Source organism: Seriola aureovittata, chromosome 16 (assembly GCF_021018895.1).
Source record: "Seriola aureovittata isolate HTS-2021-v1 ecotype China chromosome 16, ASM2101889v1, whole genome shotgun sequence".
NCBI classification, from domain to species: Eukaryota; Metazoa; Chordata; class Actinopteri; order Carangiformes; family Carangidae; genus Seriola; species Seriola aureovittata.
The window spans coordinates 9385931-9407233 of record NC_079379.1 but is presented as its reverse complement, the minus strand read 5'-3'; the positions used below and the strand labels follow the sequence as shown (position 1 = coordinate 9407233).

The window sequence follows — 21303 nt, the reverse complement described above, 5'->3', positions numbered from 1 at the left end:
GTTTAGCTGAAATCTGCTATATTTTTTACTTCAGAAAACAGTCAGCCAATCAGATGACAGCCTCTGTTGTTGCTACAACTCCAGAGAGGAGATGTAAAACTACACTGAAATGGTTTTTGGTTCAACATATAATAATAATATAATATATCTTCAAAGAAAACACTGGATATGGGTCCATTAAGAAGAACGCAGATAGATTTTTGTACCAACAATTACAGCCGACACGTCTTCATCTTGGTACTTGTGTTCCTTATGGCCTGCACCTACATTTTGTCCTATCCTTGCCTCTACTCTAGCCGCAGGCAGTAGCACTGTTCATTACCTCATGACGCTGCTCATATATCACGGCCTCCACATCAACAGTACTCTTCTGAGAAATCCTTAATTAATATGGGCAGAGCAGAGGTGTCTGGTCGGAGTCAGAAAAACACCCCAGAGACTGAAAGTATGATGTTAAATGAGGTTTGGGCGCAGCGGAGGTTGACGCTGACCACACTGGCTAAAACAGCTGTTTCCCCCGTGTTATGTTGTGGTTTTAAACAAACACTGTCACACACGCATACATATACATACATATTTACACACACACACAGAGCCTGCCTGTTTCTGTGTTTTGGTCAGGAGCAGACCGAGCCTCTGTGGTCTGGTTGGGCTCAGTAACACACATGCTCTCTGTTTATGCTGCGCTCAGAGGCCTCCTGTGGTCTGCCGCGCTGGGTCCTGACACAATCTGCCATCCCAGCACACCGTTTCTTTCTCTCCACCCCCCCTCCCTTCAAATCACTTTCACTTCATTCTTTCCAAGCGTCAATATATTGATTCTACTCCAAAACTATGCTGTGTTTATATATGTGCTGCAGATGCAGGGATGCTTTTGGACATGTCCAGGGCACTGGATCACGGTGTGCAGTTTTGTGTGAGCGCAGTCTCATGCCACACTTTATTCCTCTCTTTTGCCCCCACTCACTTTCTCACCCTGTTAATCTCCCCTCTCTACCATCTCCTGTACTCTCTCACTCACTCTCTCTGTCTGCCTTCCAACTCTGTTTGGTGAGTCTCATTTTGCGGTCTATTGTTGGAGGCCAGTGAGTTTACGGGGGAGCTGGTCTGCCTGAAAACACAAGCGGGGATCGGCGTGGTCGCAGCCGAGCGTGACGGATACAATAACCCCTGGAGCGGAAGCACCCATGTGCTAAATTACTGCCACAAATGTTCCTCCATCAGGCCGCGGCAGGACCATCAGAGCCATTCAGCTATCTGGAGCCCTGACGCACTTTCCTTTTCCGTTACATAATTGCGCCCTGACCAAGTGCGTCCAACAAGTCAAGCTCCAGTTATAGGTGGAATGAGGTTGATAGGGGGAGGATGGAGGAGTGGAAGAGTTAGGCTGGCGTTATGCCCGAAAAGAAAACAAATTTGGAGTTTTCAGTGTTAGCAAGTAGCAGCATACACACAGTGCCACCAGGTCATTCTCCTTGCACGATATGGATACTAAAGCTAGTATAACTCTATAAAAGTGCACCTAAATTGAGCAAGCAATGACACTAATGCCTTCCACAAAGCAGGGCTGACAGTCATCAGCTGTCTCTAGCATACATTAGGGATGCTCTAATTGATAGCCTGCCGATCATTATCAGCCGATTTTTCGTTGAAAATACGTGATCGAGTAGATCGGAATTAATGCTTCTAGTCACCGTAGTCCAACTTCCCACCTTGTTCTATGCGCCGGCGCACGACAGGCCACCAGAACAAAACAACATGTCGGCCGAGTGAAACTTTTAAAAAGTGTGTGAGACTGATATATCGTACGCCATCTGCAATCCATGCCAAAAAAATGATCAGTATCGGCCATGGATCGGCTGATCTCACTCCTAGATGATCGGTATTGGCAGCAAAAAACCTGATCGCAGCATCCCAAGCATACATACATGGTTTGATATAGTTCTATTTTTTTTCAATGTAAATAGAACTACAGCTTCACACTCGGGTCCTGTATAAAAAGCAATAACAGGAATTAATCTGTGTCGGGGGTTAAGACATGTTTATTTTCCTACACTTGACCACAGGATTTGCATGAGACAGTTCTATAAACAGTCTGCAGTTTGTTAGGAGAAAAGAGCATCAGCTTCTTTGCCTTTGGCATGTCTCCTCTGCCATCCTGTTATTTAAACTTGTTCACCTTCCTACCAGCAGCCACAACACCTATTGTTCGTGAAGGACCGGCCTCTTCACACCTCCCATTCACATTTCTGCAAAACCCAATCCACTCAGCCGTGTGGAGGAACTTGAACCGCACCCACATCACAGAGGCTGGAAAAAACGACATACGACTGCCAGTGTCACACATCTTGTGGACTTCACACACAAAAAATTCTAATGACATGGGTTTGTGAAGCTGGGAACTATTTTTAGTCGGGATATTTATGGCTATTGTTGTAAGTCCACAGAGAAAATTCACTGATACAGTATTTAGAGCATCATGGGACAGTTACAATGCTTTCACACGTGCACTGCAACCATGAATGTAGCTCGACATCACCTGTAGGAGCTGTATGTGAGAACGTAATTGTTCAAAACAGCCGAACTGGAGATTAAACAGACTTTACCAGGTCCCCTCGTACATGTCAGTGAGATGTCCGATTGGGTCCGTGTGTGAATAGAGCAGGTCAATGCCCGGAGAATTCACAGTGAGCGAGTGGGTGTGCTGATGATGGTGAAGAAAGGTCATTCACATGACGACGAGACAACGAGATCTAGGAACTTCTGTCAGGTAGGGCAGATGCCAAAATGGCCCGGGAAAAATTCAAGGAACAACAAGAGACTTGGTTGTTTATGATGTTAATAAAACACTGATTTCTGCAGCGTACTACCCAGGCGCCACCCCTCGCCTAAACCAAACATGTCCAATGTCCAAGAAGTTGCACATTCATTTGGTCTCTACTCTAAAGAGGCTAGTGCTTTATAATTATTTTGCATACATCAGATCATTTCATTGAAAAACATGTCTCTCCCCTACGACCACAACAGATTAACAGGAAGGCTAGCATTAACACCCATTTGTGCTCTTTGTGACCACTGATATATTAACTTACTTATTGCCATATTGATTGATAAATGGTTGATGTGCTCCTGCCTTCAATTGGCTATTAGCTGAGCCATTAACATAATGTATTCACATCCTATTTTACTCTGTGGCAGCAGCTTGTTTGCCATGATGAAACTTTCTGGATGAAGAACACACAGGCGTACGAGGGAAGAGCTGATTGCATGGGAAGTGCTTTATAACAACAGGGGACTAAACGTGATTTGATCTCTATTCTAAACAGACAGAGGGTCTCACATACAGTTAAAAGGATCATTCACATTCACACGGTTCAGTGAGCGAACACACACACTGACAGACACACAAGCACAAGCACAGCGAACACTGCGAGGAGACAAGTGATTTGGCATGCAGGCTCATAGAGCCCTGCTGCATTTTGTCACTAAAGATCTGCACATCATCACAGCAGTAAATAGGTGCATGAATTACCCTGGAGTAATGAGAGACGTCACTGTGACTGAGAAGAGAAGAGAAGAGGAGAAGCGAAGCGAAGCGAAGAGAAGAGAAATCATCCAATGAGGAGCTGTTAACACAACACACCTCCAGACTGTCGTGGGTGGCTGCCTGTATTTCAGTGTCCAGCTGTGCTTGGCACAACACACAGGCTTATTCATTTGCGGCCGGGACCTCTACTCTCTCCATCCCTGTTCATTTTGTCTGTATTCACGTGTGCGTTCATCCATGTAGTAACACACTGATAAGGAGCGACAGCCTGACACATATGGCCTTGATAAGGTTATGTTGGGTAATGTTAGACAATCATTAACTAGACAGCGCGGTAACTACACAAGTCTGACCTGAGGAGGAGGACATGGTTCAGGATTTGACCTGAAAAGTACCTGGGTTTCAACATCAAAATTGAAACTTCCTTCAGGGAAGAAGCTTTCAAATTAAAGAGCTTTAGCCATGCAACATGACACAATCAAATCGTAAGTGCATATATATGCTGTGTATCTAAAAGAAGTCAATATATGTGAAAGTGCAGCGTATAAAATATGTATAACAATAAAAGCAATGCATAGTCTTTTGAGTGCACCTTGAGTTGGCAACATGTGATCTGATGAAGTGTATAATGCACTGAGGAGGACAGGTGATGTGGGCAGCTTTGAAATGATTAGCGGATAACACGACTAGCAGATGCTAATCCCGATTTTGCACTCCGATTAGCTCGGAAAGTCAAGCTAATGCTACCTCGGCTCTGCTGGTGCTCCAGGAATTACTGAATGAAAGGACACACATGTATAAACCGCACGGGACGAAGTGAGCGATATCGTCTCCGCTCATTAAAACATTTTTTATTAACAGGCAGCTAACGTCTGACATTGCTTTTTATGCTATATTCATTCTCTCAAATTAGCTAGCCACACTTGAATTTTTTTGCTACACAGCAATTCCATGTGTATAAAATGAAGACTGGTAGAAGAGTGTTGTTAATGCTAATAAGGTTGGCTAGTGCTACATGGCTAACATGATGATTTTTGTCACGAAGTTTGTTTAAAACCTCTGAAAACTGAACAAAACAGATTTAAACCTCAAACAAAGCAGCATAAAGGAGGGCAGCGAGGAGAGATTTTACATCTTTAGAAAAAAATACAATTTAGAGTAAACAAACACCACGGAGGAGCTATAATGTGTGAGTCAGGAGAAGAAAAAGATTGAGTCACTCACTGGTTAAGTGGTTAAATGAGAAGGTGCAGAAGCTTTTTACAGTGTGGCTACGCCTCAAACTTCCAACGTGTAATATGGATGATTGCGGCCTTTTCTCTCCAGTAAGCGTTCTGTGGACACTCAGAGGGCAGCGTGCCCAGAGCGTGGACTCGTCACAGCAGCTCAGACATGTTTGTAAGCCGTCTGTACACAACACCCATAATCCCATATGAGGGACTGTGCATATTAGATGAAATTAGATAAGTGAGATGTGAGGGTGTGCCTGCTCCCAGGTCAAATTCAGTACAATTTTAGCATAACGCTGCCAGTATCTGCTCCACTGTTAAACAGTTCAAGTTACTACATTAAAAATGTGCACCAGAAACACTGTGTCACAGAAGCTGATGCAGATGGACATGTTTTTTTCGCTAATATCAAAAAGGGAAAAGGGACTGATTAAACTATGGGAAAGATACGATATACGACATACGATATTGCTGTATATAATGAGAAAAGGAGATTGTGAAGATTTTTCTGAAGCTGGAGATTTACTGATTTATTTAGGGAGGTTTAAAATGGAAAACGCACAGCAAATGTGGCAGTGATGATGAAGCCACAGCAAACTTAGCAATGACAGAGCTCTTAGATCTACTTGCCTCAGCCATCCTAAAAGATACGGCAGCTGGGAAATGCAATGCAACGCATCTATTTTTTGAGAGATGTAGTCCGTCTGTTCCCGTTCCCAAAAAACATCCCCTGTGTCGTCCTCTAAAAAGCTTATCAGCATCCAGAGATGCCGCCGGCTTTGAGGCTCATTTGGTCTCGCCTCATACTCCACATTAAATGCAATTTATTGAATAATGAATCTCCTCTGCTCCTCAGACCGTGTGAACTCAGTAAATTCACTCAGTGTTCACCCTAAAAAAAATAATAATAAAAAAACCCCCCCAAAAAAACAGGCCTTTAAGGTCACTCTCTGATCCTGGATGAAATTCAAATCAAATTTTCTCCACGTCAAAGAGAGAATACGGGAGGAACGATGTCTTGGTGCTGCTTAGTGAAAATATTGGCGAAAACCAGGGGCTGCCTGTACGGCTACACTGTACGGCTGCATGGGTATATGTGGACATGCTACTAATTTGAAGAGCAAAAAAAAAAAAAACATGAATAAAAACTCCTCTTGCTGATACATTATTCATGTTTTGTAGCTTCTGGGGGTTCCACATGAGTGGCCACAGTTAGAGTTAGCGCCGGGTTTCGGCCAAACAAGATGCTGCTGAGTATGCGAGAGGGATGGGAGGTGCATATGTGTGGACAGGGAGGAAGAGGCTGGGCGGGAAGGTTGCCTAAAGGCTTAAAAAGAAGAACATTCACTGAGGAAAGCGGGAAAAAGTTGGGATGGAAGGACACACTACTGAATCAGCACTACTTTGCTAAAGGGAACACACGCAGGCCTGGCAGCATGCATAGCCACGCACATATGCATATGCAGACGCACAATTTAACACACACACACACACACACACACACACACATACACACACACACACACTCACACTCACACAACTCAGACAACTCAGACTGCAGAGTAAACGTAACACATACTTGTCTGGATTTCTGTCTGTCCCCTCGTCGGCTACAGTGCAAACACTTTGCAGACCGAAGAGCAATCCTCCACAGTCCAAGCCGAAGATAAAATACACACACTCCACCACTAAAGCGGAGGGGCGACTATTGCCGACCACACAATAAATAGCAGGTATATTCAGACATTATTAGCTCATGCTTTCCATAAGCTCCTGTTAAGTCAGTGTCCCTGTAGAATATAAGTGAGTGTTTATAGATAGTAAGATATGTAGCTGTGAGCAAATAAGTCACCAGATACTCCACAAACTCCTGACTAGGCCCACTAGCAAATAGAAGCGCTTCCTTTTACACACACATATAGGCACATATCTGTGCCATGGGTAAACGTCACCCTCTGAGAATCTGACCTATCACCTCAATATAGAAGCAATGATACTGACTGAGTGTCACACAGGAAGAGACGCAGCCACTGATTAAAAGAGCACCAAAGTCTTTAGAAAGATGTCACACGTGTAAGGGACACACACACACACACACTCATACAAACATGCAGACTCATAATGAGGAAAAACAGGTCTTTTGGACTCTGAGTTGATTTCAAATTAATTGAACCATCTTGCCTGGTTTAAATAATTAGCATTTCGAGGTTGCCAGCCAGCAGACTGTGATGAAAGGCAGAAGGTTTCAGTCCAAAGTGTGAGAATCTGCCAAAGTCCCATCAACCCTGGTTTATCTGGAGCACCGGAAAACCTCTAATTAAGTTTCTCTCCCAAATTTGTGGGCCATACGTACATAGATAACATACACGGAAATGTTACACTTAATACAGTCAGGGCATCCAGGTGGTGCAGAGGCAGAACACTCGTCCACCTCTGCAGACTTCTGGGCTCCAAGTACAGCGAGAGCTTCGACAAACACAATTAGTGGTGTTTTTGTAGATGGGAAGCCAGTGAAAGATTGTGTCTGGGCGTCTTCATCGTTATGCATCGTTTTAATGCGGGGAGAGCTGGCTGGAACTCAAATCAAGCCCCGTTTCCCCATATAATATGAACAGAGGCACCTGCGCGCCTGCTTGTGATCTGCTGTCTGCATACGCTTGTGTTTTGGAGCACATCCCACCTTCAGATCGCCTTCCTTTCGCATTCCCGCGTTTGTAAATGTGCATACCGGGGGGGTGTTTGATACAGAACAGTCTTTAACTCATGGCCAGTCAACATCTCGACCAGATCAGCAGGAATTTAAATCAAGTGCATCTCAGCTGTGGCTGATAATGGACATTGTTAACCATGTCAAGTTCCCTGATTGTTGCCTCTCACAGCCACGACTGAACTGAACCCACGTAACTAGCCTCAGCGTTTCTATTCATGTTTACGGAGATACCCGCCACAATGCGTCTTACCACAGGGATCCACACATTACATAAGCAGAGGCGTCTGAACCTTCTCCACGCACTCCTCACCTGTCTCGCTTCAGACAGCCGGAGAACGTTGTGTCTAGCGAGCGAGCTGCAAAGGCAAACAAGGCGCAGACACTTTGAAAACAAAGTGCTGCTGTGTCACAACTTTCTGGGGAAATAAACACTTCAATTCACCCAAGAAAAGAAAATACACGCCGTCGAGCTGCTAAACAAAGCAGAATGCTCTGCTGCTCTTTCTGCTACACGTCTTTCTTTTTTCTCCCCCCCCACCTCGTTTTTCTTCTTTCCCTTTCTTTTCTCGCCGCTTCAGATTCTCAGCGGGATCACTGGCTTTTCCCCCGTTTGAGCCCGTCCTCCCTCATGTTCTTTCGGTTTGCTTTGAGGGCAGGGATGCAGCTGGATAGCCACCACCAGTCAGGATGCAGGAGGGTAAAAATTAAGCCAGCGAAACAGGGGAAGTCTCCTACGCCTCGGCGATAGAGCTGCAGGAAGACACAAGTAGGGGGGAGGAAAGTGGTGGAATAGAGCTCACAAGAATATGGATCTGCCTTTAGGCCAACAATTGGAAAGTGCCACCAGATCTTCAACTGGATCTCTGTGAAAATGACTCACACGGCTAGAAATGCCATTGTTTCCTCAAATGTTTCCATCCATGATGTAATGAAATTGTACAGATTGCTCTTTGATGCAGAAGGCCAGAGTCATGGGAAGTAATGCTGTCAAGTTTTTTTTTTTCCCACATGCATGAAAAAATAGTTGTGTAATTGGGCTTTTCGGGCTGTGGGTGTGTGAGACAGGAAGAATGAGTGCAAAGGAGAGAAGAGGAGACATCGTGAGATGGGAAGAACATTGAGAAGAAACTGAGTGTGGGTGTTCATTAAAAATATCCAGCATTACCACCAGCAGCTGCACTTTGTCCTACATCGCCCCCCCAAAAAACAAGCGTGCGCTCCTTCTACATTTATCTGAAAAGGATGCCCCCATCGAGCTCATGAATAAACACCATGCAAACAGCCCCGCCCACCTGGCAGGGAAACTGGGAAAAACAGCGATAGACCAAAAATGATTCTTTCCTTCCTCTCTCTGGTCAATCACACACCCACGCTCCCGGGCATACTGAGACTCTCCTTGGTGAGACCAGATGCCTTCTTCCCGTGTAACCCTCTCCCCCACTGCCTCCGCCTCCTCCGCCGCCGCCTCCTCCTCCTCCTCCTCCTCCATTAGTTTTGGCTTCGCTGCTGATCCGTGAAGTGTCGTGGAATCTGCCAAACCAGGGCCTGGTTGTCAATGGCTGGAGCAGTGTGAGCAGCCATTGTTGCCAGTTGTCGCCCGGGCTTCAAAACCGAAAAGGAAAAGAGATGCAACGAGGAAGAGAGGCCGCAGCGACAGGAGAGCCAGGGTTGATGGAGAATGGAGGGGGGGGCGTGAGGGGGAGGAAAAGGGGACCATATGGGGAGGCTGCGATGTCAACAAGGCACAAGCGTTCCCTCTGAACGAGGGCAAACTTTAGCACAATAGGACCCCTTTGGAGGGCCTGAGGGCAGCCACAATTTTTACACCCCGAGAGTGGAAGTCAAACCGAGCCATAAAGCATGAGGAACCAGACGGGGGGGGGGGCGCGGCCCTTCCATCAGCCTGCCAGGCAGCCAGATCTGCGCCAACAAAACCCTCTTTCTCTCCTCGAAGTCGTGGCCCCTTAAACACTGAGCCATGCACACATTCTTCAATGACATAATGCTTTTTTAAGCTATTGCCCTCTTCAACTCCGCCACTCCACCACCACCTCCTCCTCTTTGCCCTTACTCAGATTTCCCTTTTGCCAATTACTATTTGAATATGAATACCAGCAGAGGGGTTAAGTGCTTGTTTTCGCTCTCGTGGTGGTGAGAAGAGAAGGAGGGAGGTCGGCGTGCACGCTGACGTCAACGATCTGCCGTCCCATTGATGTGCCGTCGGTAGGTGTTTGCTGAATGGCCTCTTGGGGCCATAAAAGCTGTCATTCTGCGGGGCCATAATAACTAGCCGCCCCTCCCCCCACGCCCCCCCCCATCCCCACTGGAGCTGCTGCAACGCCCCGAGGGAGTCACACGCTGACTGAAACCAAGATCTGTAACAACTGCTGACAACGCTGATGGACTACGTTCTGATCAGTTTCTGTTCCGTCTTCTTATTCGGAGGGAAATGTTCATCTTTTCACTGCGATTGCCGTGTGAGCGCGTCAGCGTACACAGCAGCCGCAGCAGATATGGGCCAGAGTCTCTGCCCGCTGCCCCTCATTGATGAGATAACTGTGGTCAGGTGCTCCACAGCCTGGGGACGGCAGAGTCATTCAGGAAGAAAGATGAATGCCTGGGAGCACCGGAACCAGCGGCAATCTCCTCTCCCTCTCTCCACACACACACACACACACACACACACACACACACACACACACACCACACACACACACACACACAAGCACACACCCTGACCTCTCATGCACTAACACACTCAATGCTCCACAGTTCAGCAGCGGAAAAGATAACAGCCATATAAGTGCAGCCTAATTCACTCACAGTGAAGCCTCCATCCACTTGACCAGTCATACAAGCAAATGGGAGGGATGGGCAGGGAAGTCAAATGCATTCGTGAATCAGAAATGACGGCCTTTCAAAGAGCTGACTGATCGAGGTGTTTCATTCACGGCCATTTTTTTTCCTTTTAAATTTACATAAAAATTGACAAGTCTCCAACTGGGCGGGAAAAAACGACAAGACGAGAAGAAAATGCATCATTTTACTGGTATTTGTTCAGCTAAAGAAGGATACAGAACGACTACAGATGTGGAGTTCATCTTAATAAGCGTGATTGGATATGTTTTTGTTTCGGTTATAAATCAAAATAATGGGTTAAAGGACGCTAAAACGCTCTTTGGAGTGAACACTCTCTGCGACTTTGTCAGTATGAGACACAAACTTTCATATACTTAGAGGATTCAAATATTGTCAAGAGCATCTTTAAAGTTAATGATCCCAATTTAAATCACAATGTAGACAGTTTCCCTGAAATTGCATTGCACTGAACATCAGTTATGAAAGTAGCAAACACATTTTTGCTGTGAGAAATTGTTAGTTGCGAGTGCAGTCAGAGTACGTCCCACGCCTCTTTGATAAGTCAAAAAAAAAAAAAAACATGACAAAAACCAAGGGGCCCGATGGCAAAACAGTGCAGCGACTGAACCTGGGAATGCTGGAATGATGGGGGGGGCGGGAATGTACGCTCAGAGCAGCGTTGCCCCCGTCCCAGCATGCCTCATGCCTCATGCCAATCGGAGAAAGCTGAGACGTGAGAGATTTTTTTTTTTTTAATAGTTCGTCTTCTCTGCTTACAAGAAAGAAAAGAAGGAAGAAAAAAAAAAAAGACAGATGTCAGAACTCAGAACTCATTGTGCTCACTAAACCTGCAGACAGCAGCCATATCTTTCTTTCATCCCTCCTCAGCAGAGAATTTAATGAGAAGCCAATCACGTGTCTGTCCTGATCATCACTTTTTTGTCTCAGCCAGTCACATACCCGTCTAGTTTAATTACGTTCACGAGGACCCAATCGGCTTCTTTCTTTCTCTCGCGCTCTCGTTCTGTTCTGCGCTGTCAGAGCCGTCCAGAAACTGCGCAGATACTCGCTTCCCTGTCTGCCTGCAAACTTTTTACATCACTGTATCAGCACTAGTTAGGGATGAGTGTGCCTCAAGAGTGACAGAAAGAAAAAGAGAGAGGAAGAGAGGACGGGCGGGGGTTTACAACTTTTACCACTGTGCCTGTGTCTCTTATTAATTCATTCCCCTTAAACATTTCCCGACAGTCCTGGAAAAAAATGGACGGCGTTCTGATGCCTTGTTATTCCTCATTCTTTCAATTACTGTTACCGCGAGCACAATAAGCCTTCGGACCTTTTTTTTTTTTTTCCTCCAGAGTGGAAGTGAGCAGCTTTTAACAGAGGAAATGATTCCAGGGGCTCGCCTACTGCTGTGCTAATACTCTCATCGATTTTCATTTTGGGGGAGCCCTCCCAGCTGATCAATCTCTCTCCACCAACTAGCCAGCAGCTGGCCTGGGAGGGGGTGCAGGATGCTTCACTCAGGCTTCACTGTCTGATCCGATGCAAGTGTGTGTATGCTTGTGTGTGTGTGTGAGTGTGAGCCGAGTTCATGTCCATCCCCCCAATTCTTTCCCTCTCTTGCTTCCCACCCCTCCAGCGCCACAGCCGCGGCCACCACCACCTCTGAGGCCAGGGGCGGCTTGGCTGCGCTGGTAATCCCTCAATGAATGTGGGTCAGTGAGCGGGGCTTTGCCTTCGTCACTCAGCAAGGGGACAGACAGCGGGGTCGTGACCCCAGTCATCCTGCACGCGCACACACACACACACACACACACCACGTATGAAGACAAAGACACAGGGATGTGCGCGCGTTCACACACACAGACACACACCGACATGGACGGATGAGCAGCCACAACTCACACAGACAAAAACAAGTAGCAACACAAACTTGGAACACAGATCGGAGATTAGTAGAGCTGAAATGATTACTCATAACTCACAGTTAGTTAGTTACTCACATCAAGTTAAACACTTACAGTTTTGATTATCGATCAATCATTCGAAAAATTCCGGAAAATAAAAACCCCCCCCCAAAAAATCACTGGTTTCAGCCTCTCAAATGTGAACGTCGGACAGAACATTGGCGACATGTTAAAAGTGCCACCTGAGGCTCTGGAAACTTTCTGCAAAGATGTTATGGACCAAACAATTCATCCAATAAATAATTAATATATTGATCGATGATGAACATAACTGCAGCCCTGGAGATATTCAAAGACATAGTCAACCGACAAACAGCTACAACAACCCTGTGCCCTTATATATGGGATGTGTCACCAAGTTACTAATAGCTTCATGGAATAATTTTAATTATTAAGTAATTTTTTTTAGCATAATACAGAAAACAGTGGTATGAAAAGCTCAAATTATTAACAACCAGTTGTCTACAAGGTGGAATAATATAATGCAAGCTACTGTAACAGCTATGTGTCACTAGAGTCTACAACTGCTGAGAAAATAGCAGTTATGAAAAGGGCCGACAGGAACACTGATGAAGCCACGCTGACTTCTGTCACGTGTCACGGTGACTCGTCGCAGATAAAACCAAACGAAGCTGAATCGACTCAGACACACACACACACGTCGATTAAAGTGAGGAAAGAGCAGAGCGAGTGAAAGTCAGAGGAGATGAGCGATAGAGAACCTGATAAGATAAAATAACAAACAGAGGTTTTATGTAGTTATAGGCTTAAATCTGCAAATCTTACACATACGCACACACCAAAATATCAAAGAGTCCTAATTAAGCTGCACCACATTCAAACTAATTATCCTCCACATCATTAACATTCTCCATCACGAGCTTGGTACTTTATCTAAGAGAGAGCAGGCAATCATGAAATATTCATGATTTATTAATCTGACTACAGAAAAACAAACAATGGCAACCCGGGGAGTGTGACACCCTCTCTTGCCAAACAGCGAGGTAGCAACATGACTGTGTTTTGCTCCTCGCTCCTCGGCGACTGCAGATCTCCAACAGAAGAAGTCCACTGACATCCAGGTGAATGCTGCTATTCCCACTCACAATAGTGTTTTACTGAGATAAGGCGGAGAGGAAGTGTTGCTGGTTTTCTTCACTTGGCCCGGATCGGCCTCTGCCTCTCATTTTGTGGCGTCGTATCAACAAAATGTCAACCAGCGCGTCGTCATAAAAAGAAGAAGAAAAAAATGAGGGAAATGGAAATGTGGCGGGGAGCCACCTCGAGACAAATCACATCAGTGTTTCCGTGTTGAGAGAGAGAGAGGGAGAGAGGGAGAGAGAGAGAGAAGGGGAGGAGGGAAAGGAGAGGAAAGAGAAAAGTATGATGAACCAAAACAAAGGGAGGAAAGGTAAGAGGAGGTAAAGCAGAAATAGAGGGAAACATGCAAAGAGGGTGGGCGGATGTTAGAAGCTGGCCTGTTTCCCCTTTCCTTTCTTACTCCATCCCTCCCTCCCTCTCTCTCTCTGCTCACGCATTTGAGAGGATTTTCTCAAGTGGGAAAATTTGTGCTGATGACACAGTTGTGAAAATGAAAATGCTGCAGCGCTTGGTTGATGTTACTGTCATTGACTCCTAATGGGAAAAAATCCCACTACACGCGCAATTTTCTGGACTCTCCATTTCTTTCATCCCACCTCACGCAGCACTCTCCCAACATACACCTCGCGCTATTATCACTCAATCTCACACCCACTTGCTCTTCTTCTTCTTCCTTCTATACACACACACACACACTTACTTTCAGGCCTGCTCAAACGCAGACACATTGTCTTATATCTCCTCTTGACTTTCTCATTCTCTAAATCTCTCCCTCTACTTCTCTTCATTACCCTCCCCTCTCTCTTTCAGTTTTCAAGTCCCCCGGGTGACCTTGAGCAGCAGCTGCCAGTGAAGTAGCTAAAGTACAAAGTCAATACGAGCCAACAAAGCTGGTTAAGTATTAAATGGGGGGGATGATGACGCTGCTGTTAGCCAGGGAAAAACTTCACAGAGAGCAAATAAAAGGAGCGTGTGCAGTCGGACTTTAATGGAACACTCAATAGTTATAATGATGTGCTGAAGCAGTTGACTTGTGATATTAGATGAGACTGTACTTTTGATATCTGCAGGCTTATCTGCTTGCAAGTGGAATACAGAGCACTTTGCTCGCAGAGTGGGGGTAATGTTGGGTTAAACATATGATGTCAGTAAGCCACTGTATAGAAAACTGTTTAAGTGCACGGCACATAGGTTATTACTGATGATGAGCCCTTTTTCAATACATAATACAGTGAAAAACCCCATGCCTGAAGTGATTCGTTACCGAAACAGGAAGTGGCAGGCCACAAAAGTGACTTCCCTTTTAAAAGGAATGAAAACTTGAGTTCCCACAACTGAAGACACAGAAGGAAAAAACAATTAAAAAAAAAAATTTTTTTAAATCACATTTCCAGTTAAGAGAATGACAATAAAAGTGGTTTAGTCACCACACGCCACAGCATTACAGCAAAATCCCACCTTATATGAAATTTTTCAATTGGCGAGCCCATAATAGCCTTTCACTGTCCTCTCCCAGGATCATTGTCAGCAGCCCTGAAAACTGAGTGGATAATGTAGCAGTGAATGGGCCCTTTCATCAGCGTTTGGCCATGGAAGTGGACCAGAGTGACTCCAATTGAAAGCTATTGCAGCTAAGAAAATCAATTGAATAAATGTGTGGAGCGTGGTGCATTTGTGTGTGTGTGTGTGTGTGTGTGTGTGTGTGTGTGTGGGTTGGAGCCGGTTCAGGTGCCCATATACTGGCTTCCAGTCTGGCCTCCTGCCGCTGCATTCCTCAGTAGAGCAGCATTCCTTTGGAAGCCAACGGGGTCAGAGGTCAGGAGGCAAGGATGAGCCTGGATGCAGCACCAGCCACGGTGTGTGTGTGTGTAGATATTTATGTGTATGCGTGCGTACGTTTGTGTTACAAGTACAGTCTGTGTTCAACTGCATCTCTCTCTCTCTCTCTCTCTCTCTCTCTCTCTCTCTCTCTCTCTCTCTCTCTCTCTCTCTCTCTCTCTCTCTCTCTCTCTCTCTCTCTCTCTCTCTCTCTCTCTCTCTGCACCGAGCTACATTCAAAGAGCATCCAGGTATGTACATATATTGTGCAGCCAGTCAGCCTGCCTTGGCAGCGCTCCCTCCTCAACCGCTAACAGCTGCTCTGACACGTGTGTGCATTCCTGAGTCTGCACCACAGAGTCCCCGTAAGGCACCGCCTGCCCACCCGCCTGTCCACCCCCAGCCTCCTGGAAATGGAGCGCTAACGCCGACCGGCCGGCCCACTGCGCATAGATGCCTTTACCTGAGAGAGCCAAGTCAGGGTTTTTGTAAAGCCTGGGCTGGCACCCGAAGGAGTTTAAATTAGATTGAAATGAAAGGCATCAGTTTGATTAAATCCACACAGGTTTGCTGAATCATAACAGGACAAAAGAAATGCTTTAAATCTATTGGTTCCACTGTGTTGACAAATGCCAAAGCAGGCTTGCATTATAAACGGGCTATAACCAGCTAAATCAATTCTAAAGTCACAAGAAAAAGTCCAAATTAAGTGTGAAAACCACTGAGATGTTCGGTGCAACAACCAGAATCAGGCCCACATGCTAAACACTGTAAAAGTGTTGTGTAAAAATACAATTGGATTTATTGAGTTTTAGTGGGGACAGAAATCAGATGTAGTCATCGATGTTGGGAAAGAAATGACTAACAGGCCCGTATTGATCAAAATAAATCAACCATGAAACGCACTACAGTGGAAAGAGTGGGTCAGAGAGCGCTCCCAGTTTCCCTGAACTCAACGGTGATCAGCTGTGTCAGTCAGCTGATTATGGTGGTGAGATGTTCCAGAGGCAGAGGGGTGCTTCTGGGAAAAACAAGGCCGGATCCATTGGGGGAAAGAGAGCCATGAGCGGAGCAGAGGTGGGCTGTCCAGAGATGACTGGAATGTCAGATAATGGATGACATATCTCCCCGGGTGACACCGAGCCCAAGGCATCCAGGGAGACAGAGATGGAGAGAATGAGTGTGTGTGTGTATGTGTGTGTTAGAGAGAGAGCGAGAGGGGGGAAAAAAGGGATGACGAATGGACAGACAAGTGCGTGCTTGTGAAGTTTTGTTAGAGCTCCTTTTTTCTGGCAATACAGTGTGTCTGTGAGGAGCTGGAGGTTTTTGGGTTCATCTCAAGTTCAAGGAGAGTCGCTTCCTCTCTCAACCCAACATGTGTTTGGTTTAAAAAGTTCTTCTTATCCCCCCCACCACCACATCTCCTGCACCTTGCTCTCTTGTCTTTCTGACTGACTGAATGGAAATATGTGTAGGTTAACTTTCCATATGTTCCCCATCTGTCCTTTCCCTTAACCTTGACACACACACATACACACACACAGGTAGGCACAACCTCTAGGAACAATGTAGACAAGTGCTGTTATCACATGCCTGAGCTTCTCCAGGCTTTACACAGAGGCATAGGATCCACAGGTTGATAAATGCAGATCAAACCGATGTCACTCACAGACGAGTGAACCTGACAGCAGGGTTCACCGTGTAACCCAGCTATGTAAACATCAGACGACACCGCCCCCATATTAAAAACATACCAAACATTCAAGTACAGCTGCTGTTCCCAAGGGGAATCATTAATTACCACCTTGACAAAACTGAGACCTCCAAAATTAGAGGTAATCAACTGTCCCTGGGGGCTAAGTGGAAACGATGGCACTAGCACTTGGAAATTAAAGGTGATAATTAACCCATTATGGCTGATTTAGCCGCACTAAATCGCTTCATAATTCAACCAAACTTGTTACACTCCGCAGCCGACGCCAACTACACCTTTAAGTGTGGGAAGCAGCATTTTTATCAGGGCAAGGTCACGGTAACACTGATACTAAAAAAAAAAAAAAAAAAAAAAAAAAGACTCCCACATTCGACTTTCACTTAATTTGCACTAAACATAGGGTGCAAAGCAAACATGCCCATGCACATCCTGGTGAGAGGCTGCAGCAGTGCTCCCATGAAGTGGAGCTAGAAGAGGAAGGTGGTGGCAGTGGTGGTGGTGGTGGTGGTGGGGGTTGGGGGGGGGGGGTGAATTCCTTCATAAGAAAGTAAGGAAGAGAAGGGAGGGGAGGGCAGGGGGGTCGTCCTGGAAGCTAATAGACTAACTGGAGATCTTTCATGTCATGCTTGAGAGGGAGTGTGGAGAGTAAAAACCAGTCATGTAGTGACACATAAAAGGGCTGGTCAACTATAAACTGCAGTTGGGGATCATTATAAAGCTCATAATCATTCAGTTAATCAGTTATGTTTCCAGATGTTTGTTTTTTTTTTGGTTTTTTTTTAACATCACTTAAGTCTAGGTTTTAATTCCAAGACTAAACAGGTGATTAACTCTAATCCATGTGCAAATTGAGGGAGTAAATTAATATTCGGTGTTACTTATTAATACCTTTATTTTCAGTTAGGAAGAACTTAATGTCAGTTAATCTGAATGGCTCACACATCTAAATGCGCGCGCGCGCACACACACGCACACACACACACACACACACACACACACACACACACTGAGAACTCCACAGGATGCGCCTGGTGCGCTGTCGGTGTGGATGACAGCTCTTTGCGCACTGATTTCGTGCGTAAAAGTGGAAGAGCAACAATGAAAAATAATAAAATACAAATAAAAGCTTTTTCCTTTTTCAGTAACTGTCACTTACTTGTCATACTCTGCGTTGTCCTTGTCACAGCGCGCGTCCTTGTGCTTCTGCCAGTCTTTGCCATGCTTGCAGGTGGTGAGCAGCACCACATCCTCGGCGTTGTGGACGTGATATAAGGCATTCCTGGTGTCCGAGCCGATACCGGTCAGGTAGCGCTTCCCCTTGAACACCAGCATGTACTTTCTAAAAGGCGGGATGGAGTTGTACTTGAGGTACCCCCTCTCTCCGCCGGTCCTCGGATGCTCCTTGGAGAAGAGGGGTATGGACACGTCGAAGTTGGGCCTGAAGTTCTCGGTGCTGATGCTGGCTTTGGCCAACATGGCTTGACCGATGTCAAAGCCCAAGTCTTCCGTATAGTCCGGCCACGTCCCCGAGTACAAGTTAAATATAAGGTGGTTCCTGCCGTCGTTCCACAGGGGCAGGTTCTGGACCTTGGTCTTCAGGTTGTGGACGTATTGCGGGGACAGCTGGTCCCGGTCCAGAGTGTCCAGACTCAAGACGAAGAGACACGCCTGTCCGGGGTCTGAGGTGTAAAACCTCGACCCCTCAATGGTGGATAAAATATTCTGATAACTCTCTGAGATCTTCTCCCCCTTCTGCTGCGGGTAAACATAAACTTTGAATCCGTTCTTCTGACACAGAGAGAAATCAAAGCATGAATCCATGCGGCACCGTTTGCCTTTGTAAACACTCGTGTTGACGTCCCTCTTCTGCCTCGGGGATATGTGCAGGTTGTACTCCTCGGTCTCCGTCTGATCCCAGGGCACGAAAGGGTGTAAAGGGTCCGAGAAGTGAGGCCAGGGCTGGTCGGGCCGGTACCCATTTCGGCTGCGGTCATGCCGGCTCCTGCTCGCCGCTGGAAGTTGAACCCCTCCGAGGTAGAAGAGAAGCACTAGACATGCACCGGCTGAGAGCAGGATCAGGTAACGTTTTTTGGCCTGCATGTGTCCTGGGAACAGGGGCGAGTTGTTTAGGAATAAGAAATGTAAAGTGGCCCGAAGTTAGGCTCTCACCAACCCCGGCTACACCGCTCCATCCTCCGGCAGCCTCCACGGATCCCCAACCCCCCTTCTGCGTATTCGGTTCCCAAATCCAGCAATTGATCCAGTGCATGTGGGCGATTTTAAAAGTAGTGTCCCTTTCTCCCTCTTCTGTAGAGTTTCACCATATCGCGCAGCGCCTACAGCGGGGCTTGGGCGCACCTAAAAAGATCAGTGCTGCCCGGACCCTCTCGGACACAATCATATGCAGCGACTCTCTTCCCCTGCGCTTCTTCTCACCCTCATTCAGGCTGGCTGTGTGTGTGGGGCTATTCAAATGGAAAACTGTCCGAGAACCGTCTGGGAACTCTCTCTCCCTCACAGATGAACAGCGGCAGGGGTCCCCGAGGCTCTCCCAGACGGAAAGGTATACCCCGGTTTGGATGTTAAACTCGGTAACACATTGACCGGGGAGTGTAAAAAAAAGAAAGAAAGAAAGAAAAATAAAAAAGCCCGTCGGTGTGGCCGCCGCGCTCCGATCCAAATGCCTCGGGGTGAATCCGTCCTATCCCCCCCCTCCTCTTTTATCACTCCATGGTCCCGTGTGAAGAGAGGCAAGAAAACGGAGGGGCAGCGTCGTAGCGCAGGGGCAGCTCAGCGGTACAACTGTAACCTGACGAATCCCTGCATTTCTCTTCTTATTTATTACAACCTCCACACACACGCTCGCTGATATAAAATAAAAACCTCATCGGCGGGGAGCCACGCAGCGGGCGAAGTTAGCCGGTCGACACGAGGCGAACAAACGCGAACCTCAAGACCGGGTCAATGGCTGAGAAAATGTTCAAAAAGACGGGATTCCTTGAGCCTAGTGTCCAATTACCGAGTGCTCAGTTGTTCCGATTGTTAGTCGGTAACATTCCAATCCCGACACGACGGCAGCTGACGTGACGTCCCACCGATGCGCACCGCCGCCGCTGATTGGTCCGTCTGTGGGAACGGAAGAGGCGGGACTTGAGGGGATGCACCCATTCATAACCGGAGTCCTCCGCATGTGCAAATTATCTAATTGTTAAGCCTGTAGAAGTTGTTTGAAGATGTTGCCGGAGAGCAAAGCACCCTCTACAACAAAAAAAAAGAGAGGAGAAAAAAAGGAGAATGGATTGACACAGTGTGTTTTGTGTTCAGGCTGAGTCACACACACACACACACACACACACACACACACACACACACACACACACACACACACACTGTTTGCTCTCATACTATCTGGATTAAACAGTCTACACCTCAGCGGTGGAGGAAGTACTGAGATTTCCTTTGCTTAAGTAAAAGTATCACAAAGAGAAAATAGGCTACTAGTGAAAGTCCTGCATTCAGATTCTTGTTTGGGTGAGACAGCAAAATGTGGTAGTCATTACACAAAATGTTACAGCCTAGTGTATTTATCAAATTGGAACAAACAGACTCTTGGACATTAAAGCAGAATTTAAATGTTGTCAAGGTAAAGTGAAGTTTACATACAACTTTTTATACCACTCAGCAGTTCAACCTCTAACAAACTCATCATCAGCTTTACTTAGAAAATCTTAATTCAAAAATACTCAAGCAAAGTACAATAGGCAACCTGACTTGTACACACTCAGGCTGAGCAGTCTATACTGTCAGTGCTTGATGAAATGTACTGTTCTTTCTTTCTTTCTTTCTTTCTTTCTTTCTTTCTTTCTTTCTTTCTTTCTTTCTTTCTTTCTTTCTTTCTTTCATTCATTCTTTCTTTCTTTCTTTCTTTCTTTCTTTCTTTCTTTCTTTCTTTCTTTCTTATTCAACTCACAGGTTGCATAGAAGCATACCCTAGTACTTCTATTTGTCTATTTTATTTGTTTAATGCATTTAACAGCAGAAAGATCTTGAAGTTGCTTTTTTCTGTAATGTCTGGTGTTTTCAGACCTTATTGTCCCATTCTAGTAAACCAAGTTTTTTTTCTTCCTTCATATCATATTTTTCCTATTTCTTGCCTTTATTGAACAGCTGTAAAGACAGACAGGAAATGAGGAGAGAGAGAGAGAGAGAGAAAGAGAGGAGGGGTGGGGAGGTTTGACATGCAACAAAGGTCCATGGCTGATATCAAAATCAAATCAGGGATGTTGCGGTCTGATGGTGTTTTGCTGTGTCTCAACCACCAGACCACAAGGTCGCCCCATCTAAGTTTTTTTCCC

The 21303-nt window shown here is 46.0% G+C and overlaps 1 protein-coding gene across 1 annotated transcript in view; it reads right to left on the bottom strand.

The window, feature by feature from the left end:
* ext1b (exostosin glycosyltransferase 1b) overlaps positions 1 to 20268 on the bottom strand; it is a 131186-nt gene extending 110918 nt beyond the window's left edge. Inside the window, exon 1 of the mRNA XM_056399223.1 lies at positions 18105 to 20268. Coding sequence (XP_056255198.1) covers positions 18105 to 19048 — 944 coding nt within the window. The 5' untranslated portion in view covers positions 19049 to 20268. The remainder of the gene's footprint in view (positions 1 to 18104) is intronic.
* Between the last annotated feature and the right edge of the window lie 1035 nt (positions 20269 to 21303).